This window comes from Felis catus, chromosome C1 (genome assembly GCF_018350175.1).
Source record: "Felis catus isolate Fca126 chromosome C1, F.catus_Fca126_mat1.0, whole genome shotgun sequence".
Lineage (NCBI taxonomy): Eukaryota > Metazoa > Chordata > Mammalia > Carnivora > Felidae > Felis > Felis catus.
The window spans coordinates 73,012,756-73,038,723 of NC_058375.1; the positions used below are offsets into that span (position 1 = coordinate 73,012,756).

Here is a 25,968-nt window from a genome sequence, read left to right on the forward strand (position 1 = left end):
GTTCAGATCCTGACTCTGTCATTTGCTATGTATGTAATCTTGGCAAGTTACTGAAATTGTGTGCCTCAGTTTCCCCATGCATAAAATGAAGATTATATTCATACTTACCTTAGAGAGTTACAGTGAAAATTAAGAGAGAGAATCTCTGCCCTAGTAAGCACTAAATAAATGTTAACTATCAAAATTATTCATTCTGCTTCAATAATAATTAGCACATGCCAGACTTTTTTGATATACTTATATAAAAACATTCTATTCATTGTTTACTAAACAGGATTTTTAAATATAATAACTATCAAATCTTCCTTAATTTGTCAAAGTCTTTAAATTTTTAAATTAAGTTTCAAGGCCATCTTACCTAATTTGGTGTTATTTATATTTAATAACTTTACATTCTCTTCAATTATTTATACTTTGGAAATAATCTAAATAATTATTAAGTCTCTGTAAAACTGAATAACTATCTTACCATTATTTTTTCTACTCATTTCATTATAAATTTTTTTTTAATTTTTACATTGTACTGTACAGAAAATACAAGTTATATGTCTATATATAGGAAATAAACCAGAATTAGAAAATATAAAAAAAAAGTTCCAAGAGGAATATGTGTAATTTTTTTATAAAAAGATCAATCTCTTCTATGTTTTAGATCACTTTTATAATAACATACAATAAAATGATTACATAAACTGTCGTCAAACATTTTACATATGTAACATTGACCTTTATACAAGCAACGTCCCATTATCAGCTGACATTGATAAGGTTTAGGGCTATATATATGGAGAGAGAAATAAAAGCCTTTTGAACAAACCAACTTTGGGCCAGGAATGCTTTGACAAGAACAATGGGGTTATTAGATTTTGTCTTCCTCTTAGTCCTATACCTGCTGCAGGGGTCCAATACTTCCCTTGTTCAGCTGAATAACAATGGCTATGAAGGCATAATCATCGCTATAGACCCTCATGTGCCAGAAGATGGAAAAATAATTGAAGAGATAAAGGTAAGAAAAAAATTGGATTTCTTCTGCTTGAATTGTGGAGAAGAAAAAAGTTAGTAGTTAATTATTATGGAAACTTCTGAATGCTACAGGAAGTTTAAAAGCAGCATGGTACAGTGAAGACAATACCGGAGTGGCAGAGGGAATGGAAAGTTTTAATAGGGTTCTACCCTGTCTCACCATAAGACCAAAGACAAGGCACAGGGCCTCCCTGATCCTCAGTTTCTTCATCTGTAAATGAACAGTTGGACTCATCTGTTCTTTAAACAATTATTTAATGAATACTTATGACATGTCAGGGAGTGACAACAGTGAACAATTCCTTACCCTCATGCAGTACACATTCTTTTTAGATGATATAGATAATAAAAACATGTAAAACTATAGCAGGTCAGATGGTAATAGGTTTCCATGAAGTAAAATAAATCAACATTTGGGATAGGCAGTGTTGGAGCTGGGTGGGAGGAGAATGTTCATTACTATTTCATGTAGGGCAGTCAGGAAAGACCTCACTGTTGATGTAGACATCTGAGCGGAGACCTGAGATGAGTGAGGGAAGAACACATTGAAAACCTCGGGGAGGGAACAGTAGGTACAGCAAACATGCTTGAAGTGACCATCAGGAGGTGATGAACAGGAAGAAGGGTGGGGAGAGCCCAACATGGAGACATAGAGGACCCAGACCACTAGAAAGACTTGGGCTTTTACTTCTGAGTGCCATGGGAATCCACAAAAGGATTCTGAGCAGAGGAGGAGTGTGCTCTCTCATGCATGTTCTGGGATCACTCTGACTGCAGTATTGAAGAAATTCTGTAGAGGGCTTCCACTTGTCACTTATCCTACATAAGTCCCATTGCAGCACACAGATGTGGTGCAGGTAGGAAGCAGTTGCAGGTGAGAAGTAATGATGATGAAGGACAGGGATATTGTGATAGAGATCATTAAAGTGGTATGAGGAACATATTCTGAGGGTATTATAGACAAATTTGCTGATGGTTTAGATGGGGGGTGGGGGAGGTGGAGAGGAGGAGGGAAAATAGAAGTCAAAGAAGACTCCAAGACTTTTGGCCTGAACACTTGGAAGGATGGAATTATCATCAGTTGAAAAAGGTAGACTGTAAGTGAAAGTAATGTGGCAGATTGCAGATCAGGAGTTAGTTTGAGGCATTTTGAATTTGAGATGCTTTTTAGATACACACATAGATATAGATAAGAATCTGAATTCAAGGGGAAAAACTGGCTGGAGATAAAAATTGGGGACTCATCAGCATGTAGACAAGATTTAAAGTCATGGTAATAAATGAGTTCACTATAAAGTGCAGATGGAGAAGAGAAAGGCTCCAAGCCTAAAAGGAGAAATTTGATTTCTAAAGTTTCTACCAACTGTAACATTTCAAGCAATAGAAATTGGTGTTAACAGCCATGCAAATCAGCTCTCCTGGTCTCTGACATCAACATTTACTAATTCCTTACATTCAGTTCCTCTAGTACTGTGTCCTTAGGCTCACTGATTTAGCCTTTTACATGTGTGTTGCTATCCATTAGAGACTGATGGGCTGGACCTGGGTGGTGAGATGGTGATTCTGTGGCTGCCATTTATCATTCACTCTGAATAAACTCTTGCAGAATAGCAGTGTTCATTTGTTGATACCATTTGAATTCCAGGGGGATATAAAAATTCTTTTACTGAAGAACAGAGGCTTCAATAGCAGTTCATTCTAGATAGGGTTGACCATGTCTCAGCTAATTCTGCATGATGGCTTCTTAGTGTTCAGGAAGAGTCAGTTTCGAACTTTTCTGACCATCAGAAGTCAGTATTTGGAAAAATTACTTTGCAGTGGCAAAAAAAATATTAAAATGTCCTCTATCAAATACCACAAGTAAAAGTTCAACTATTAGTAGATATGCCTAGATTACACAATGTTTCCTGACATTCTCCCAGCCCTCTGAACAGTCCTTGCATTTATATTACCAGGCAACCTTGTAAAATTCTCTCGTCCACATTATACAGAAGAAAAAACTGGTATTTGGAGAGTAAATATTTTTTTCTGAGATCACATTAAATAGCACAATTAGAGCTGAGATCCAACCCATGGGATTTGAAGGCTGACAGATGTGGGTTTGAGTTCTGGCTTGTACAAGATGACAAAAATTACTCTTTTTTTTGTAACTAGTGAATCAACTTGTAGATATAACCTTACTCTGGGGATACCATCTGACCATAATAACATTCATGCTGAATTAACTCACAATTCATAACCTGAGATGTTAACTATCACCTTTCCTTATTCCTTTTATTCATGTGTCTTTTTGGTTTGAAAGTACTTATTTTTTGAAATATTGATAATATTAGTCATCTTTGATCCAACTAGGATAATATAGGAATTCTGAGATGGAATTTAGAAGGAATGTTACAGAAATTTTCCTTGGAAAGCCTATGCGAATCATTATTAGCTACCCTAGTATGCCCTAGGGGATCATAGTCATCTGACATAGGATCTATGAAATCCCTCAATGACCTCAGAACATACCACTACCCAAGGCAGATGCATAGAGCTATGGAAACTACAAAGTAAATGGAATCCCTTGGAGTTGTAGAATGCACAACCTACACAAACGTAGCAACCCTACTTTTCAAATATGCACCACAATTCAAATCACCCTATATATTTTTATCTCATAGAAACATAGATAGTCGTCACTTGAAGCAAAATGTGACAACTGGTGAGATATGAATATTAAAAAAAAAAAGGAGGAAAGCCATCCTTAGAGAAAAGTTGCTTTAGGCCAGTAATTTCCAATCTGCTTTAAGAGATCTCTGAAGCCCTTTTACTAACTCCTAGCCAGTTCTTTGGGTCTTCAGTTCTGTGCACTCTGGCTTCTGACTGACCCATGGCTCTAAACCCAATTAGTTTGCTGATCTATTTAATGTATTGAGTAAGCACACTGGACTCTTCAAGAGAACAAGATACAGAGTCCTGGGATTCCTGAAGAAGAAAAATTCTATTGTGGGCTTATGTCAAGTCAGGAAGCATCATGGAGGAAAAGAGCCCACCATGAAGGAAACAACACTGCAGACTGGAATGTTGCCGACAAGATGAAGAGTTTGACATTTTCATCTAGCACCCAATATCCTTCAATTATTCAGTAGTTTTGATTATGCAGAATAGATCTCCATTAAGAAGCATTCATCCATTTCCCCCGTTAGACAGTGAGTTCTAGAAAGGGACTATCTCCCTTATTAATCATTATACCTTTGGGTTCAGGAGACTGAACAGTATAAAGTGATACTATGTTTATCTTGTTGGCAGAGCATCAAGCTCTGTCTATGATTCACAAAGCTCTGCATCTCCTATGAATTTTGCTATCACTCCACTCCCCAGTTCCCAATCCAACTGTCTCTCCTGGGGGGTGGGAGTATAATAAAAAACCTCTCCCTAAGATCCATTGCTACAGACTGTTCTCCTCAGCTTGCATCAGCTAAGGCTGCTCTGTAATGAGACTTATTAACAGTGATGATATCAGACAGTTTTATGACCGTCTACGTGTACAGCACTTTATAACTCATTTCATGTTTATGTTAATGCTAAAGAAAGGTTGTAATAGTCCATTTAAGAGATGAAGAAACTGAGCTTCGGAGTGTTAAACTGTCCAACCTCTATTACCCAGAAGGTACTAATGCCAATATTGGAACCCAGTAGATGACTCTGAAGTCTGTGTCTTTGTCATTTTATGTAATTTCTTTTAACACTCAAGAGAAGCAATTGCCCTTTGATGAAGGGTTACAGAAAATTCAAAGCCTGTGATGTGTAAGATTAAGATATAATTTTGGACTGACAGGTGGCAGAACTGGAACTCTGAGGCAGAGACCTGCTCCCTAGTCAGTTGCTTTGTGTGTCCACTCTTAAATTGGGAAATGCCTGTGATGAAACTCTGCCCATTTGGTCCATTGCTACTTGGCCATACTCACATTTTTTTTCCTTTAACAATAGGGTATGGTGACTACAGCTTCTACTTACCTCTTTGAAGCCACAGAAAAAAGATTTTTTTTCAAAAATGTATCAATACTAATTCCTAACAGCTGGAAGGAAAACTCACAATACAAGAGGCCAAAACATGAAAGCTACAAACACGTAAGAATCAAAAAGCTTCTTTTAAAAAATTATATTTTCTGGTGATCCCCAGTTTTTCAGCACATTGATTGTCTTAGAGTGTTTAAGACTGTTATCATTTCTATTTCTGATGTTTTAAAAATATTTTTGAACATTCTCAGGCCGATGTTTTAGTTGCACCACCTACCCTCCCAGGTAGAGATGAACCATATACCAAGCAGTTCACAGCCTGTGAAGAAAAAGGAGAATACATCCATTTCACCCCTGACTTTGTACTTGGAAAAAAACAAAATGAATATGGACCATCAGGTAGGAATTTTTGTTAGAATACATGTGTTGCAAATTATTCTAACAAGCATCTTTGTATCCAGGTTATGGATGTGCCCAAGCCTTGGAGCCAGAGTCTCTAAATTCAAATACTGACTTACCAATTGTGTGTGACCTTGGACAAATGACCTATTTTCTCTGTTGTTATTTCCTATAATACAGTAAATAAAAGTTTCCTGTCTTGTAGAATTGTTGTGAACACTGAGTTAGATACTCAGTACAACATCAACAGAAATTTGAACACAGGGCAATAATAAAATTTTTAAGGTGTACTTTTTAGATTTAATTTTTTTCAGTTCTCCACAGCTGGATATTAATCAATCATAAGCCGCCTCCATGGAAGACAGATGTATGGCAAGCTGAAAAGAGCCAGGATGTCAGTTTCTGGCCAAGAGAAAACATTCATAGGCTGTTAGTTGCTGATATTATTAAGCAACCTATTTGGCTAAACCAGGTGAACATGTCTATAACTGATTATTTTTACCTAGATCAAGGACAATTTCATCTAGTTCTATCTAAAAGTTAAAAATCATTGTTTCAAATGAACTAAAGTATATTTTTTTGCATTTAAAAAATGCAAATCATTATTAAAGGAAGATCCAACTCACATGCCACTACTAAGTGAAAACCTACCTAAATCCACATACTCCACAATCTCTCTCCCACTGCCCTTCCAATGAGCACACATTAAGTCTCTTGTTTCTGTCAAACATTCAGCTAGCCCTGGTCCTCAGTCACCTAGACCTATTCTCCACCCCAACTTGAAAGTTCCATCATCCCATACCATCCCATCCCAACCTAATCTTACCTCTCCCTCAAACTTTAGCCTGACCATGACTGTTCTCTTTGACACCTCTAATCCTTTGCACCTTTCTAAGATATACTCTCTTTCCTAGCTGGTATATCCAGCAAAATTAGTTCTTTCAACTCTAAGTATATATACCTCAAATCCCTCACCATTCATATACTATGTTTCATTCAACTTGCCAAATCCTGTGTACTGAGTTTCCAGCCAGTTTTCTTTGGCTTCTGTTAATGTACTTCCAAGACTATTAAAGAAAATTATAAAACTAATGATATCATTATATAAGCAGATTTCCCAAGCTCAGGGAAGCCCTCAAAGTTACTCAACAATATTTGTACTTGTCTCTTCTTGGCTTCCTTTCTCCTTCCCCATAGCAGCTGTTCTAAAACTTCTACCATTTTTCCCAAGATCTCTAACTACCCTTTTCAATCACATCAACAGATACCTTGATTGAGAAAATCGAGCCCCATAGTCAAGCTAATTAACATATCATCTCCTCACATAGTTCCCTACCCTTCCCTTCCCTTTTATTTCATATTTGTGGTGATAGCACCTGAAATCTACTCTCTTAGCAAATTATAGTGGGCATGAGAGAGAGGCTTTTTCCTTCTAATGTTTCCATTTGCCTAGAAAACCTTAAGCCAGTGTTTTTATAGTTCAATGAATAGAGTAGTAACTTAAGGATCTTGTTAATATGCAGATTCTGATTCAGTAGATCTAAAGTTGGTCTAAGATTCTACATTTCTTGTTAGCTGCCAGGTGATGCTGATGCTTCTGGTCCAATGAACATATTTTGAGTAGTAAGGACTTAAAGAAGAAACGTGACTTTTGCATAATTCTGACACTTCCCCTCTATGTTTAGATCTCCTGAGTTAATTTGAGTTAGAGAAATACACATGGTAGCAGAACAAACATATTTCTGAATTCCTCTTCTCCATTGCTATTTCCTCTGAAGTTTTTCCTAATATTGCTAAAACTGAAATCTACTTGTTTCTTCTTCCAGCATTTCAAGCTACGGATTTACCTTTATTCTTCCATTTACCCCAAAATCCTTAGCAGAAAAAAATTTTTTTTAATTCCAAATCCCTCTCTTTGAGCTTTTCCTAGTCAAAGACTATATCTTATTCATCTTTGTATGTCCTAGTACCTAGTACTTTGCATATCTAGTGCCTAGAGCCTAGTACTTTGTATTTTCTAGTAATAACATATGCTAAATATGTATAATTAATAATAATTATTTTCACATAATCAATGCTCTATGTGTTAAGTACTATAAATTAATCACTTTATTTGGACATCCCCCCAAATTATCTATGGTCTATTGCAGTGTTTTTCAAAGCTTTTTTTTTCATTATCCACTCCCTCAAGAGAATTTATAGACTTTTTTTTTTAACTTTATTTATTTAATTTGAGAGGGAGGGAGGGGCAGAGAGAAAGGGAAAGAGAAAATCCTAAGCAGGTTCCACGCAGTCAGCACAGACCCGGACCCGGGGCTTGAACTCACGAACTGTGAGATTAGACCAGAGCTGAAATCAAGAGTTGGACACTCAACTGACTGAGCCATTCACATCTTTTAACTAATCACATCCTAGTGAAATATTAATACCAAAGATATGTTATATATCCATTTATGTTTTGGTAAAAGCAAGCTTTGTAGCACTAAAAACCATTGTAACATCTAAGACTTTTTGCCCCCCAAAAGCCAAAACTCAGACTATTTTGCTCATAGCATACATATCATAAATGTTTTCTTGATGTAACATGTTGTGTAATAAAAACATAATATACTATGTAATGTAATGCAACATGTTTTTTACAAATAAAAATACAAATGTTAGCAGTTATTTAAAACCTAAATATAACTTTTTGACTGAAACAGTTTGTTAAAATATTTGAGGGACAAATTTTGTCACTTGAATTATGATCATATATTTGAAATATTTTCCTACAGATAGACTGCTTGTCCATGAGTGGGCCCATCTCCGCTGGGGAGTGTTTGATGAGTACAATGAAGATGAGCCTTTCTACAGTGCTAAGTCAAAGAAAATTGAAGCAACAAGGTATGAACATTGAAATTTTCTTAATTACTCCAGGCTATATCTTCTTATTTTCCTTAGTTTTATTTCTTTTAAATTCCAATAATTTTTTTATCCCGATGCAGATAATAGATGCTATATCACAAAACAGTGCGTCTGTTTCTTTGTTTTTGTTTTTGTTTTGTTTTTAGAAGACGTACCTTAAAGTAGCTGATTTTCCATTCAAAATACACATAACTTCAAGAGCATTTGGTAGTGATTTGGCATATTTTTACACCTCTCTACCATAGCTGCCAGAACTCATTTGTGCTGGAGTTGTACTCTGTGTAAAGGGTTGTATAGTATATGGCAAATCAAAATAATTTATACTACACACGAATGAAAAAAGTGGTTAAAAAATAGGGGTAAATGCAAGCTCAATAAGAAATCAACTTTCAAAGGGCCAATCAAGGATTTCTTGGGTTTTGTAAAATTCATTTAAAAATACCAATCTAACATCACAGTTAATAATAGACAATCCTCTTAGTTCTAAGATCAATAGAGCAAAATGGTTGTTGGTAATTGGTTTAAAATTAGATGCCATCAGCTTACTCAATCTTAGATGCCCTGCAAGGTCTGTGGACTTATCAAAAATGCACAAATTGAAAGATACTTGATTTCATTGAAGTCCCTTCCTTTGCCCATTTGCTTCACCAGTTGCAGCACACATATTTAAGGAGTATTACATTGATTACATTTGTTTACACCATATTCCCCCTAAATGTCTAGTCTCTGCTACAGAATATTCATCATGGTTGTTAATGTAGATAACATTACGTTCATGGAGTTCTGGGGAGTAAGAGGCATACACATATTTAGGAGACTCTAAATAACTGAATGAAATCTAGTAATTGCTTCTTAAATTTGAAATGGAAACACATTGAAAAGATGGGATAATATTCACATTCCAGCATATTTATTGTAATCACTGCTACCTGTGGCCAATTCCATGCAATAAAACATACGTCTAAAATAACCCCACCAGTAGTGACTACTGTCCTAGGCAGTACCTTAGCCTTTCCTTCAAGCCACATTTTGCTTTAGATAAAAATGCTCCTTGAAAAAACAAAATATTTGTAGCTATGCCACATCCCATTCTTTTGGAGATATTTTCTTTGAGAAGAATCTTACAAAGAACTTCAAGCTAAGGTGGCACCAAGAGTAAGTGTTTTCACAAGTTGCCTTGTCCAGATGCCTGCAGTGCATTTATCATCACAAGGCCACCAGAAGAGATATTTGGAAAAGGGGACTCCCCAGCCATTGGGATTAACAGGCATCAACTTTAATCCCAACAGGGAACTCAGCCATTACATATACTAGACATCCCACTTAAAATTTCTTTCTGCAATTTCTTGAAAAGCAGGTAACTGCTCTGATAGGAACACTTAAATGTTGCTGCCAAAAACAAGATGTGTGCGGTACATAAATAAGAACAAACAAAATCTTGATGGAAAGATTACTTAAGATTTTCAAACATTTTGATTGTTAAGTTGCCTCAAAGACTAACTATTATATATTTTCAGATGTTCCACAGGTATTACTGGTATAAATAGAGTTTATAAGTGTCAAGGGAACAGTTGTACAACTAGAGGATGCAGAATTGATTCTAAGACAAAACTGTATGAAAAAGATTGTCAATTCTTCCCTGATAAAGATCAAACTGAAAAGGCATCAATAATGTTTATGCAAGGTATTAATTCTGTAAGTATGCCAATTGTGAGTTCAGAGCATATATTTATATTCAAAGGATATGTTATCAAGTTTACAAAATACCTGTGCAGGTTTCCTGAGAGATTAGATATATTAATATAGAGTTCTTTAAACATTAACTGGCACATAGTAAGCACTCAACTAGTGTTACCTGTTATTACAATTATTCAAAATCCATATTACTATTATATGATTCCTCAGTGAATCTTCTTTCATTAAATAAACAACATGTTTGCCAAGAACATTTTTTATTTTTCAGATTTGTAGTTGAATTTTTAAATACATGGTATGTAAAGGTTTTTTTCATTTTATTAATCTTTTAGGTTGTTGAATTCTGTAATAAAAAAAACCATAACCAAGAAGCTCCAAGCCTACAAAACAAAATGTGCAATTCCAGAAGTACGTGGGAGGTGATCAGCAATTCTGAGGACTTTAAGAACACAACATCTATGGAGGCACTACCCCCTCCACCTGTCTTCTCATTGCTGAAGATCAGAGAAAGAATTGCATGCTTAGTTCTTGATAAGTCTGGAAGCATGAATGTAAGTCTGTGGGCCGATTTGTTCCTGGATATAGGGATATTAAAGTGATTGAATAGCTAAGAATACTCTAAACACTACCTGCTTGTTCTAAATTGCATGGTGGCATAAATACTGTTACCTCCTATGACCATGATCTCAAGAGGAGCAGTGAATATTGTAATGAAAAAGTGTGGCAATGGAGTTAAAAAGATCTAACTCAATATCCAACCCCAGAAAATGGAGAGTTTATTGAGGAGTACTTTTAGATCCTTTAGTAAAGCCTTAGTTAGAAGATCAGTACTAAAGATTTTTAATATGGGCATGCTTTCTAACCTTGTCTCTGTTATCTACTGGAAATACTTAACAGACATAAGGAGAGAGTGGATTGGGGCCTCTGAACTCCATTCCAAGTCAAGGAACAAGATCAACCAGGAGAATTGTTAACATGCCTTTACCTTATCTGCATCATCTATATAAATGACCCCTTTATGCTCGAAGCCACAGACCAGAAGTACCACCATAATAAAGATACAGTCAGATTCAGCCATTTATTCCCTCTACTATCATTCAAGGAATGGAAGGCATTGTGCCAGGGTCTAGGAGTACAAACTCACATCCTTGAAGAATTCGCTGCTGAATAGAGAAAATGTTCTCTCCCTTTCCATTACCTGGCTAACTCATACATATTGTTCAAGTTTGGTAGAGGCACCCATTTCCTCCAGGAGGAGATGGGCTGGGCTTCTAGACTGGGCTAATGGGCCTTCTGCTGGTTTCCTGTAATGACCTGTGCAAACCTCTATTACTATATATCATATTGTAATTACACATTTCTCTCCCATTAGACTAGTCCTCTAGGACTTAAAACAGTGTCTTACCATCTTTGCATCCCTGTTACCTAAAATAGTGTTTATCTCATATAAGCACTCAATAAATAATTGTTGAAATGGACTACAAACGAGCAAACATAATGTGATAAGGCACCCAGAAGGATGTCACATTAGAAGCAGAACAGAGCATGCTGAAGATCAAGGTGAATGTCTCCAACAAACCACTCAGTTGAGTGGTTACTGAAAAGCACAGAAGATGGTGCAGCTGAATGAAATAATCCTCAATAGCAAGTTTCAGAAAGAACATCAGAATGCTAGACACCTATACATAGAAGTGTTCTAGGAAGTGTTGCTGAGGAGAGATAGAGTTCCTTATTAGGAAAAGATGAGCAGCCTCCTTTGGACAAGATGTGGGCAAAGCTAAGTTTAAAGGTAAAACAAAGGGGTAGAGAGAGAGCCCTCAAAGATGGAAATGTAAGAGAAGTTTTTCACTGTGGGTTGGTTCTAGAGAGTTCAGAGGGAAATTTGGATGTGTGTTGGGGGAGGTTTCACAAATCAGTTGGTGTTGAGGAACTGGAAAAGACAAACGTACGAAGAGGCTTACATTGAGCATTCACCTAAGAAAGAGGGATGTGAGTTTTAATGAGTTGTCAAAGAATCAATTCCAGTTAATCCATTGGTGGGGAAGTGGTGGGGAGAGGTTAGAAGCAGAAGAGGTAAGGGGGGGGGGGCAGTAGGGACTGGGCCTCTCAAAATATAGCTGCAGCTTGAGTACGTTTCATCTTTTGGGATGTCCCCAAGTGGATAGGGAGACTTCCATTTCTAGATGGAGTCCATGATAAGTCTGGTTTGATACTGTGGGACCTGGGGAGTGGTTTCATCTTGATACAACTGGAACAGAGGATCTCAGGAGTTATTAGGCAGTCTCTAAGCGGTAAGTCATCACCTCACAATTGCAACCCAACCCCCACCCTACCCTCCACCTCTAATTTGGGTGCTTAGCAGCCAAGAATCAGCTCTAGCTAAAGCCTATGTTCCTTACTATACCATATGTGTTCCATAATACAACTATATTTTTCAATTTTATCAATTAAAAGAAAATTGCCTTCTTTAATAATACCAATTACCATTGATAAAAAATCAATGACAAATTTTATTCACTCATTTTGTGTGATCTGCAATTATTTTCCAATTGAAAACCCGTTGGTTATTTTCTTGATTTTTTTTTTTATTCAGAGTTTTAATCGCCTAAATCGAATGAACCAAGCAGCAAAACACTTCCTGCTGCAGACCATTGAAAATGGATCCTGGGTGGGGATGGTGCACTTTGATAGTACTGCCAATGTGAAAAGTAATCTAATCCAAATAATAAGCAGCAAAGAAAGAAACAAGCTCTTGGAGAGCTTACCTACAGCAGCTAATGGAGGAACTTCCATCTGTGCCGGAATTAAATCAGCATTTCAGGTAAAGATCATATTGCAAATATAGTTTGTTCTTTTTTAAATAATTAAAGTATAACTGACATCCAATATCATATTAGTTTCAGAGTGATTTGATATTTTTATACATTATGAAATGATCCCCATGACAAGTCTAGTTACTACCTATCATCATACAAAGTTATTACAATATTGGTAGCTATATTCCCTATGCTGTACATTATATCTCCATCACTTATTTACTTTATAACTGCAAGTGAGTACCTTTTAATCCCCCTTACCTAGTTCCTTTCTTTTTTTATGATTAGGACATTTTTATGTCAAATGCTGCCACACATACTTGCTGCCTAATTTTAACATGACTAATCCTAAGAAGTGCAGGATGAACTAAACCCATAGAAAAAAATTCATTTAATGATTTTTAATGGATCAGTAAATCAATGAATAAACAGATGAATAACTGACTATTAAAATGCCACTAGAGTATAATCCCAATGAGGTCAGGGACTTTTTCTGTCTTGTTACACCATGCAGTAGTCAGTGCTCAATAAGTATTAAATAAATACATGTGCTTGGTCAACAAAACTCAATTTTTTTAGACAATGAAGCAAGTTATATGGTATGATTCCATTTTGGGCCAATCTTCATTTCAGTTTCTGTGACACTAAGTTGGGGAAAACTGATGTTTATTAAAGTAGATGTAGCAGGGGCCGTTAGTCATAGGGTCAGGAAGTAACATCAGAGTACTGGCTCTACTACTTACTAAGTGATCTTGGGTAAAGTTTTCAGTCTCTTTGGATTCCCAGTGCCTTATCTATGGAATATAGGAAAACAAGAATGCCTACCTCATAGGACTATTATGAAGGTTAAATGAAATACTATATTTATGTATGTAGAACAATATCTTTTATAGAGAGTAAATATATGTATTTCACAAATGCCATAATAATGACAAGGGTCATATACATCTGGATAAAAATAAGATTCACAAATATATTATATATTTCACCCAAACATGCAGGGGGAACGTGATGGGGATGCTGTATAAATGCAATGAATGTATTAAAGAATTTCCTATTTTTAGTGTGATTTTAATGTATGTCAAAGCACATTTCACACATATTACAACATATATTAGCCATCATTTGTCTAAAAACATGCAAAAAATTGAAATGAAGCTGGTCCCTTTGTTCCCTGATGCCAGCTTTATTAGGAGTATCTAAATTCCAAACCCTCTTCTACAAATCTACACACACCTCCACTCCGAATTCACGAAAGCCACTGATAATCTGTCATTTGTTTCCCTTTGGCATGCACTCAGTTTCTCAAAATGGTGTACCAAGAATCCACTACGAATTAGAGCTGTCAGCGATGAAATATAGTTGCTATCCTGGGATAAATTCTTTTTACCCTCTCTTATAGGCACCTAGATTCAGAACTCTGAGTTTCAAACTGTTTGGCTTTATAATAAATGGGTTCAAACCACAAATAGAACTCAATTTAAATAAATATAATCCATGTATTCTCTAAGCACCACCAATACTCTTAGTCTTGTGCTCTTTACTATTAGAAGTAAAACAAAAGTTATATAACAAGATCCCTAACCTTGACCTGCTTAGAACTTTCTATATCTTTTCTTTATATTAAAGGTTCCCTAATTTGGAATCATTAACTTTTTTAAAATGTTGAGGTGGAGTTTTAATGCATCTAGCTGTATATGCAACAGACTTTATACACTAATGGTTTGTTAGAGGGCAGTCCAGTCAGAGAAAACAGAGACATATTTAATGCCACATTCTGCAATTATATTTTTGATGTCTGGTTGACCTGAGTCCTCATACTGAGATGGCATTATTATTTAATCCAAATAGAATTTTCCACAGCCCTGCACCCACATAACTTCATTTGAGCAAGCATTCCCGAGGCAGATAGACAGAAAATAAAATCATGTTTATGTTCGCGTAAAAATTGTTGATTACAGAATCTGATTTTAAAAGAGAAGCTATCTCTTCTGCACACCTTTGTTTAATTTCTTTGCACATTTTTTCTAATATCTCATAAGTCTTTTGATTTTGGAACACTTATAATTATGCTGTCATTACATTTGCAGGTAGTTAGAGAAATTCACCCCCAAATAGATGGATCTGAAATTGTCCTGCTGACTGATGGGGAGGATAACTCTGCAAAGAATTGTATTGATGAAGTGAGACAAAGTGGAGCTATCATTCATTTGATTGCTTTGGGACCATCTGCTGATCAAGCAGTCATAGAGATGAGCACTTTAACAGGTGAAATATGATCTATATATTATTGTCCTTTGACAGCAATGCATAAGTGTAAAGGCTAACAACTGAACAATTTCTCTCAAGCTCTTGCCCTGTGGGTGCTATGCCAGGACCTTGGAACCAGAGTCAAACCAGACCTGCTCTCTGTTCTCAAGGTGCTCACAGTCCAGCTGGCTGAAGAGACAAATAAAACTTCTAATCAGATAGCATAATCAGATAACATCCTTCCATGACAGGATAAATATATAGAAATAAAGCACAATGTGAGCAGGGGAAGCCATTAATTCTCCCAGGGTTGTACAGAGTCAGAGAAAGAAGGCATGAGAGATGAGATGACTTCTGAGCTGGGCCATGAACAAGGTGTTTACTTCTTCTGAAGAAAGGAGAAAAGATGATCAGGTCATGAGCAAAAAAAAAAAAAAAAAAAAAATCATGTTGGAATGACAGTGTAAGGCACATGGAGAGATACTGGGAAATCCATGAAACCGGAGCAGAGGCTTTGGGGTAGGGTTGGGGAGCAGATGGGATTAACAGAGGCTCAGGCTGAATAAATCTAAATAACAACAAAATTTCTAGATGAACTACAGGGAAGATGCTATCTTAGATATAGAGACATATAATGAAAATGGACCAGATGTTTCAGTGCCTTCTTAAATGTAGTAGAATAAACAAAACCTGTAACATTATGAATATCAATTATTGTATTGGGTTGAATTCTAATGCTACCAAATATATACTTGCTTTTTAATGCTTAGTTGTACAAACTCCCATTATTTCAAAGTACTTTTGTGACCATTGTAAAATTTATTTCTGTCCCAAGTATCCCTCTAAAGTAATGCTTTTTTTGAACTTTTCTCTATTGCTTACCATTTTTCTATCTCTCCATTGCCAGTTATTGTAAGGATACATCAATATGACAGCTCTTTAAGCTTTCTAAACTGATTCTGACACACTTTGGTTGAAAAATCTGAAAGCCAGAATTGTTATAACTGTATCTTAAATAAAAGTGAATAATTACGCTAAAGGGCTGTGAGATCTATGAACTTTAATACATGGAACTGTAACATCTTCTTTCATATTCTATGAATATTTCATGCATTCCAGCCAGGAATATTTCTATCAGTGAGGTATAAAGGCAGCCTACATTTTCTAGTTATGACAGTTTTAAATTAATATTTCATTGTTAATCTTTACACATGACTGATTTTGTTCTGTTTTAATAATACATACTGAAAGTATGATTTTGTTTATCCTATTACCTTATTAATGTGGTAAGTATGTATTTTCTAGAAAGAAACCTATTTAATGTATTTACATTTTAGGAGGAAACCATTTTTTTGCTTCAGATGAAGCCCAGAACAATGGCCTCATTGATGCTTTTGGGGCCCTTGCATCAGGAAACACTGATATTTCCCAACAGCCTCTTCAGGTCAGAGAATCCACCCCTCAGATTTTGGTGTTTACACTTAGCCATAACAAAGAGAAATAATTCAGTTGTTAAAAGTTTTGAGTCCTGTATTTTTCTCAAAGTAAATTTTTAATTGAAATTAAAATCTCAATATGAAATAGAAGTTATTCTTTAGATATGGCCAAATTAAGTAGTGAAGTAGCAGGTATACTTTTTCTTTTTCTTTTCCTATAGAGCTTGGTTAAGGGATAACATCAAAACTGAATACTGGGGGCGCCTGGGTGGCTCAGTCGGTTAAGCGGCCGACTTCGGCTCAGGTCATGATCTCACACTCCGTGAGTTCGAGCCCCGCGTCGGGCTCTGTGCTGACCGCTCAGAGCCTGGAACCTGTTTCAGATTCTGTGTCTCCCTCTCTCTCTGACCCTCCCCCGTTCATGCTCTGTCTCTCTCTGTCTCAAAAATAAATAAACATTAAAAAAAAAATTAAAAAAAACTGAATACTGTTAACTTTTCTGCCAAAAATAGATTTTGTCCAATAATTTAGCATCCATTTTGCTATAAATGCATTAAAAAATTCCATTCTTCCAAGATTTCCCCCACCCTTCACTGCTGTAAAATAGATTTGAATTAGATGAATTCACTCAAGAATCTGGTTTGGAGATGGAAGCGATGTATCTTGGAAATAATTTATCAGAAAAAAGAGAGTGAATAACTATTGCATATCTACAAATTTAGGGCTTATCTTACTTCTTCAACCACTTTTTTCACTGGCTTTTTATTTTATTCATCTGTCTTCTGAATGCCACTTCTTTTCTCATTTGCGTATCAATAACACTACCATTTTCTGTACTTAGATTGAAAAGTTTTTACACCTTTCTTCATTCTTAATTCATGTACCATGTAAAATGTCAGCATAGCCTGTTTCTTTCAAAATATTTTTTACAAAATTCTGTTTCTATCAATATCCATTCCCACCAAGTGTGTATCACTTGTATTCCATCTTACAGTTCATCAAGTCGCTGCCCACCATCAACTTGCCATGATCACCTAGACAAACCTAGTTTCCTCTACTCTTCAACAATGAAGAGCAAGAAGGTATAGAATTCAGAGTTAAGATAATATGTGCTGATTGGTTTGGAGGTTGGGTTTGCAGCTTTGCCCTGAAAACAGTTTAAAAATTTATCTGAGATCTAGCTTGGTGGTGTATGGAGAATAAAATGATGGAGAATAATGTACATTTCTGAAAGTTTCCATCTGTATGACTGAGAAAATGATGACAAAATTGACACGTAAAAAGGGAGAACTGATTTTGAGGATATTATTTTCTGCTCTGTTTTAACCTTAGATTTTGAGGGGCTGGTGGAACATTAAAGTGGAATGTTCCAAAGGAATTTTAAAATATAAAAGTAGAATGTGGGAAATCATCCAGAAAAGAGACATTTGCATGCAGGATATGCTTAAAGTTTCGAGAATGGCTTTATAAATGATGTGGAAGGGGCAGAAATATCTGCACCCCTCACTCAAAAAGTGTATAGTTTAAGTAGAGAAATAAAAAGAAAACACATTTTTGAAAGATTAACCTCAATTTGTCTTGGGAGAGAAGCGTGAGAACAGTTAGAGGTATGTTGCGATAATCTGAGTAGATGAGAACTTGGATTTGGATGGTGGCAGTTAGAATACAGAGAAAAGGCTGCATCTCACTCTTTACTCAGTTATTTTCGCCTAGTACTACTCTGTAGCCAAAGCTTTCTAATTTTCTTAGACTTTCCTGAAAGTCTCTCTCATTCAGATTTAATTTAATAATAATACATGGTCTACTCAAAGCCATGTCCACTTAACACAGAACTGAGATTTTTGTGATTGCAATGATGTTGCAGTGGTAGAATTCATTCCCCTCTATAAGCACTGGTGTGAGAGGATCTTTGGTTTAAAAGACTGGTTTAGAATAGAAATGAGATTTCCCATCATTCCTGAAATGACACATTTTAGAAAGTACTTTCTTGATCCGTGGATAAACTTGGCTTTCCTTGACTGAGAACTATCCACAAAGACTTGAAAAACTTTCTTTGAAGCTCTTCTCAGAGAAAGGTCCTTTCACATCTCTTCTCAGGATTCCAATCTTTGTAAACAGTTTGCCCTCTTTCTACTCCTCTTGGACTGTTTACTGTCCAGTGCTACTCACTCTATCATGTGTGAAAATTATTTCAAGATTTCACATCAGGAAAATAGCCCTGTTTGCTTCTCTCATAGTTTGCTAATCTTTATTTTCTCTGTTGAGGCCCCCTTTTACTGTATCTCTACTCAAATACTCTAGCCACAACCCATAAGTATTTTTTAGGTCATCATGAAGATGGATAAACTTAGGGTGATACACGCACACCCTATAGCTAATTCTTCTCTTCTGTGTCCTCAAAGACAATTGGGAAAAAAATAACAGGGCCATATCTCCAACTATAAAACCCATTCTCCTGCTTTAATGACTTTATTATGCCCTGTCCTTCCCTCAGACTCTATATTTCTACACTTTCTGATGACAACTGTCACATCCCAATCAGCTTTCAGAGATCACAAGCCTAAGGTAGTATGCCCTACATAAGCTTGTTCTCAGGCCAGAAATTAAAAACTACATTAAAAATGAAAACAGAAAAAATTACTCTCTTCTCCAGTAATTAATTTTTAAAATATATTTAAACAGCTTGAAAGTAAAGGATTAACACTCAACAATAATCCCTGGATGAACGGCACTGTAATAATTGATAGCACTGTGGGAAAGGACACATTCTTTCTCATCACATGGGCCAGACAGTCTCCCATTATTTTTCTCTGGGACCCCAGTGGAACACCAATGAGAAATTTCACAGTGGACACAGTTTCCAAAATGGCCTATCTCAGTATTCCAGGAATTGCAAAGGTAAGCAATCAGCTTTTAGACTTCCTTGCAAATTTGTTTTGGTAGCTGAAAATACATTGTTTACTATCACAACAATAGGTGTCAATACTTGTATCATCTTCAAATTTACAATAAAATAAAATGTACTTTCTATGCCTGTGTCGTCCTGAAAATTATGGAGGCAGGAAAAAGAAAGAACATATGCATTAGGAGAAAGAGAAGAGAAAAAATGAGGTAGGCTAAGAATAACGTTGAAGAAGCAATGTAGAGAGAATGTGTGCAATTTGGTGTGTAGATAGCTATTCAGTCATTCCTGATTAGCACGACCAGATCTTAGAATCTGTGGACTCTGAGGTCAAAGAATAAGGCCAAGACCAAAGCAAACTTTCCCAAACTTATTTTTCCTAGCTGATATTTCCCAAAGTTTAGACACCATGCATGACAACGGCCAGGATACCCTATCTAAACTGCCTCAATTCTCATCCTTTTACCTTCAAAATTGTCAAAACTTGTTTATTCTGTAACATATTTATAAAATGTATTTAAGAGTTGGACAATGAAAACACAGAAAAGCTTGATCTTGGATATTTAATATATTTCCATTGAATTTTTAGGTGGGTGTTTGGACCTACAGTCTTCAAGCCAAAGCAAACCCAGAAACATTGACTATGACAGTAAATTCTCAGGCAGCAAATTCTTCTGTGCCTCCAATCACAGTGAATGCTAAAATGAATAAAGACACAAACAGTTTTCCCAGCCCAATGGTTGTTTATGCAGAAGTTCTACAAGGGCATGTACCAATTCTTGGAGCCAATGTGACTGCTTTCATTGAATCAAGTAACGGAAATATAGAAGTTTTGGAACTTTTGGATAACGGTGCAGGTAACTCACAGGTTTTTGTGAATAAGCCTCTAATTTTATAACTCAGGATATGTTATGGGTCCCTATAATATTGTGGGGCAGTGGGACAGACTCCAGAAGAACTGATGCAGATTATGGATGAACAGCAGAACCAGCAGGAAATTCTATCCACATAAAACCTACAAAGTACTTAACAAGTGTCCTGCACATAGTATGCACTCAATAAATGTTATTTACTGTCATTATTATTTGTCATCTGGACAACCAATATCTGTTACTCATCAAGAACGTCTCATTCAGGAGACTGAGAACAGCATCAAGAATTCTGAGCAAGTTTCTTAGTTGCACATCATCAGAAAGTCTAGCCAGAGTGAGTGAAGCACAAGCAGCCAGATGGGATTAAATGGTAGAACTTGATCCCCTGGCAGAGACGGAAGAACAGGCAAGAATAATTCCCAACAGCTGGAAAAAAATGCAAGATACAGTCTTGGGAACTAAGGTCCAAGGGCAAGTAGAACAGCCAAAACAGACAAGAGATATCACCAGAGATCAGATGCCAGATCTGAATGGCAGGAAACAAGATACAGAGTTGGCCATGCCGTGGTCTATATGGGTGAATAGTACCTTTTTCCTAGACTCTGGATTGTCCTGGAAACTGATCCTTCTTTTGAAAGGACCATAAGCAAGGAAATTGCCATATCGATAACCTCCTGAGTTGTCAGAATTTTCTAACAGTGTCTTGCAATGTCAGTCAATATATAATCAACCAGGGTTTGCCCTGTAAAATTTTATAAGGTAAAATTGTTCTTTGGTGCACCTCAGTGCCTTCATCTGATATAATAATATTTTCCTCAACTATTTCCTGACTTTTCCTTTTCCTAAACCCTCCCAAGCTACATTAAAAGTTAAAGCATCTTGTTTCATTTCTAAAGGTTTTACCAGATGGCTACTTAGCTAATTTGGAATGCCTTTACCTAAGAAGGTATTGGTGATAAACAATGACTTGGAGCAGGGGTTCTCAAACTTTAGCATGCAAAGGAATCACCTGAGGGGCTTGTTATAACACAGAATGCTAGGCCCTTCCATAGAAGGTCTAAGTAATTGGCATTCCTAATATGATCAAGAGACATGCACATGGTGATCATCCAAGGACCTCAATTGAAGAACCTTTATCTTAGAGTGTTAAACCCCCTGAGAAATTTGTCTGTAATTTAATGAATAACTCTAGTACTGGTGACATCAAGACATAAACTTATTATACAATATTCCTGATCTCCCCAAATGTTTATTATAATAATAGATGGGGTTTTCCACTATCAGACCAGAGAGTTAATGGATCATAGAACAAGAGGTGAGGATACAACACACACACACACACACACACAAAGAGTGGTTGAAGAGAAGTCAAAATAAGTAATTCTTAGGTAAACATACTGAGAATTAAATTGTTATTCAAGATACGTTTTTTTTAGCGTGAATCCTTTTGCTTTTAACAGGAGATGACATAATTATGTGTTTAGGTAAAGTAAGAACTGCAAGAAAACCATTTGGCTAAAACATGGTAAGGAGAGTACTAAAATAATCGGCATAGAAGTTGATAAAGTAAAGGTACTTATTATATATATATATATATATATATATGATATATCAATTAAAGAAGATACTGGTTTGTAAAGCATAACAGAACTATTCCCCAGTAGGTCAATCACAAAATAGAGAGCCTAATCAAGGGGATATGCTTATAAAGTCCATATGCTTGGCTTAGAAAATGCATACATTTTTCTTTTTCTTCACAGTAATATTTTATTCCTTCATTTTTATAATAAGGTGCTGATTCTTTCAAGAATGATGGGGTGTACTCCAGATATTTTATAGCTTATTCAGAAAATGGCAGATATAGCTTAAAAGTACGGGCTTATAGAGGAGCAAATGTGACCACACAAAACTTAAGGCGTCCACCGAATAGAGCCGCACATATACCAGGATGGGTAGTGGATGGTGAGTAATGATATCTGATATCTGGTTTGAATAATTGTAGTTAACATGATTAAGGCTTCAAACACTTTACAACTCAAGTACAGCTTTTCCCATTTCTGAAATGAAGTTCTCAGTCATACTGTGTTTGCCTCCAAATTATGCTAACCTTTTTACAGTGTCTGGCATCTAGTAAGCACTCAACAAATGTCAGCCATTATTATATTAGTTTGGAGCACCTTACCTATATTAACAACAATATGTCAAATTTCTAACTCAGATAAAGAAAACATGCTAATGTGTTATGTACCTAAGCACAAGCTAGTGGCAGAATTTATTCTTCAGTTCACATAGATACTGGATTCAGTTCACAAAAACACCTAAATGAGTAAACACTTATTTTGATGTTTTGTTAAGTCAAAAGGGAAACTGTGTAGAGTAAGGTGATGATAAGGATTAAGTATGCATTCTTTGTCAGCTTTCCTTCAGTCCATTCCTTACCTTGTGACTTTTAGGGGTTCTCTGTTGGCAACTGGAATATAACTTGAACTATTATTCCTTAGCACTTGTAGCAGAGAGCAAGGGAAAAACCTGCCTTAAGCATTTGAAAGGGAAACAGTAAAAATTTACCCAGGTTCATTCCTAGCTTGGAGATAATTTGAGAAATAAAGCAGTTCTTGTTTTTAAGGGCACATGTTGAATTATACAACATTATTCCCATTCAGTGCAGCCTTAATTCCAAGTGATATGTTATATAATTCTATCCTACAATATCGTGGTCAGGAATACTAAAGAAAAAAATTCTGCCACCAATTGGATGCCTATGACTTTGTCACCAAACTTAGTAAAATGTGATTGTGTATATGTATGAAAAGGGAGCAGGGAGATGTAGGATGAGGAATTCAATTCATTGAGTTCTAAAAATACTAGTAGAGATTTGCCATTAAATATAGCAAATTTTAATGCAGGGAAAATTGAAGGGAATCCACCAAGAGTTGAAATTGATGAAGATACTCACACAACCTTGGAGAGTTTCACCAGAACAGCATCTGGAGGTGCATTTGTAGTTTCAAATATTTCAAAACTTCCCTTGCCTGATCTGTACCCACCAAGTCAAATCACAGATCTTGAGGCCACACTTAATGGAGATGAGATCAATTTAACATGGACAGCACCAGGAGATAATTTTGATGTTGGAAAAGGTAAGGATGAAGTGACATGTAGTGTTGATTAAGTGAAAGGTGCTCTTTGCAAAAGCAAGGGTATAAAGGTGGGTGGGAGGAGAATTTTAATTGACTACTCAGTCAATATTAATTTTATAATCTGATATTTTCAAATCAATCAAACATGACACATTTTAACCTGGTCCCGCTTTTCAAACAATGAAGATAGTATTTAGCATATCAGAATTAAGTTCTCATAGAAAAATTAGTACGGTTTTGGCTATACGTATAAGCTTTGCATAACTAAACATTTTGAGGAGAATAGATAAAAAGGAATTTAACATTATATGCTCTAGTTTCTGAACTACATGTAATTTTTTTTTCTTAGTTCAGCGGTATATTATAAGAATAAGTGGAAGTATTCTGGATCTAAGAGACAATTTTGACAATGCTCTCCAAGTAAACACTACTGATCTGTTACCAAATGAAGCCAACTCCAAAGAAACCTTTGCATTTAAACAGGGAAATATCTCAGAAGAAAATGCAACTCACATCTTTATTGCCATTCAAAGTGTGGATAAAAGCAATTTGACATCAAAACTATCCAACATTGCACAAGTAGCTTTGTTTATTCCTCAAGCAGAACCAGGTCCTGATGAAAGTCCTCCAAATCCTAGTCCTGATGAAAATCAGCCTAATTCCAGGGTTAACATTGTTATTTTGGTGTTGCTAGTGGTTGGATCTGTGGCAATTGTTAGTACTATTATAGGTGCCACCATTTATATATTAAAAAAGAAAAAAAATTCAAGAAGACCTAGAATAGGATTTTAAAAAACATCAACAGCAAAACTTAAAGATATTTCTGAATTTTTACATTCATTTTGTGTGACTACGAATTCATAAAAATAATTTTAAGAGTTCTAGAAGGGATACCTGGATTAACTATAAACATGCAGGGGTACTTGGAAAATTATAGGTCACTATTAAACTTTTTATTTACAAATTATTTTTCATAAAAAATGAATAAAGATCCTTTTTCATATTGATGCCTGATATTCATATTGATTATTTGATACAAAAGTTTTCTAGAATGATAATTCAAATTCCATCAAGAAGATTATCTATTTCAGTAGTCAAAATACAAATATAAGAGCAAATAAACAATATTTGAGAAAAAATGAATTTGGTCTTGGTACTTTTAAGTATAAATTGATGTTATTACTTTCATCTAAAGTCTCCACTTATATATTACTATATACAACATGAACAAGATTGGTGACATGGAAGATAATAGCAAAAAACTCAGTTACCATCTGTCAATCATAGTTTTTCCTAATTTCAGCTCAATATAATTACATGTTTATATACTATATGTCATCTCCCTTTTCACTTAAAAAGTCATGCCTACCTACTGTGTAATTTTCTTTTATTATAGGAAAGAATTACTGAATTGCCCTTGTTTTCAGATACAGAAAGAAAATTAAAAATTTTAAACCATAATGTTTTAATTATTACTCAAAGTTACAGCCTAAAATTCACAACCATAGTAATAAATGAGATCAATTAAATTAAATCAATTAAAGAGAGAATGTAGGTTAGAAGAGCAGGTTCACATGGTAGGCCATGGCCAGGCCAGCCTGAGACCCTAATGATGCAAACAAAATGGGACATAAAGTATCTATTCTCTTGAATAGAAATTCTTTCAGCACAGTGGTAAGCCATAGTTAACATGCTTTACAGAGAAAATGTAGGAAAGGAGTAAGTATGACACCTGGTCTTTTACCAAGAGGGGAATAAAAGCCTGCAATTCTATGTTGGCAACAGAAATAATACATGACAGCCAGACATTCCCTATGTCCTTTCTACCTACCTCACCACTCCTTACAAGGCAAAGCCCACCAACCTGGCTATTACCCTCCCTGATGCACCAGTACAATAGCTATGCTCAAATAGGTCTTGGTAGTGGGCTCTCACCTTCCAGGTCAGACCCTAGTTTAGTTTTATTTCCAGATCTACCTCTGTAGCTAATTGTGAATTAGTAAGAATCAGAAAAATAACTGGATACGATTGTTATGGTCAGTACAGGCTATATAGTTTACAGGGCCTAGTGCAAAAGAGAAAATGAGGGACCCCTGTTCAAAAATTAACAAGAATATCAAGATAGCAATGCCAAAGCATTGAACCAGACCTGTTCTTTGTGCAAATGCACAGATCTCATGCCGGTGAAGCCAACTCTAGCTGTAGTCTAGAATAAACTAGTGATAGCATATACAATATGGGATCTCTGCATGGGCTTTCTATTATGGTCACATGGCATCATTCATAATCTAACAGTTGATCTAGTTAATCACAAAAAAGTATCAGAGTTAGAAAAGGAACCTCAGGACCAACACCTCTGACAGGGAATCCAGGTACAAAAAATAAACCTAAATTGTCCCAGTAAAGGAAAAGAGGCAGCCCTAGGTGGAGGAGGACAACCGCTGTACCAGCCTTAGAGAATCAAATGACTGCAGGATTTGTCAATAGAAAAAAGCTCACACCAGCAGCCATCCAACTGGCTGCTGCCCC

The 25,968-nt window shown here is 35.9% G+C and overlaps 1 protein-coding gene across 1 annotated transcript; it reads left to right on the top strand.

Moving 5' to 3' along the window:
* The first annotated feature begins 850 nt into the window (after positions 1-850).
* Positions 851-24,231, top strand: CLCA4 (chloride channel accessory 4). Its single transcript, XM_011285015.3, has 14 exons — positions 851-1,006; positions 4,996-5,136; positions 5,277-5,424; positions 8,199-8,307; positions 9,846-10,023; positions 10,356-10,574; positions 12,617-12,844; positions 14,930-15,107; positions 16,427-16,533; positions 19,208-19,423; positions 20,017-20,284; positions 22,091-22,261; positions 23,206-23,439; positions 23,789-24,231. The coding sequence occupies exons 1-14, from the start codon at positions 851-853 to the stop codon at positions 24,229-24,231; spliced, it is 2,796 nt and encodes a 931-aa protein (XP_011283317.3).
* The last annotated feature ends 1,737 nt before the right edge of the window (positions 24,232-25,968 follow it).

Excerpts from the sequence above, each read along its gene's own strand:
- CLCA4 (XM_011285015.3), top strand. The coding sequence starts at position 851 with ATGGGGTTATTAGATTTTGTCTTCCTCTTAGTCCTATACCTGCTGCAG. Across the intron at positions 8,308-9,845 it reads AAGAAAATTGAAGCAACAAG|ATGTTCCACAGGTATTACTG; the intron begins GTATGAACATTG and ends ATATATTTTCAG. Across the intron at positions 16,534-19,207 it reads TTTCCCAACAGCCTCTTCAG|CTTGAAAGTAAAGGATTAAC; the intron begins GTCAGAGAATCC and ends ATATTTAAACAG.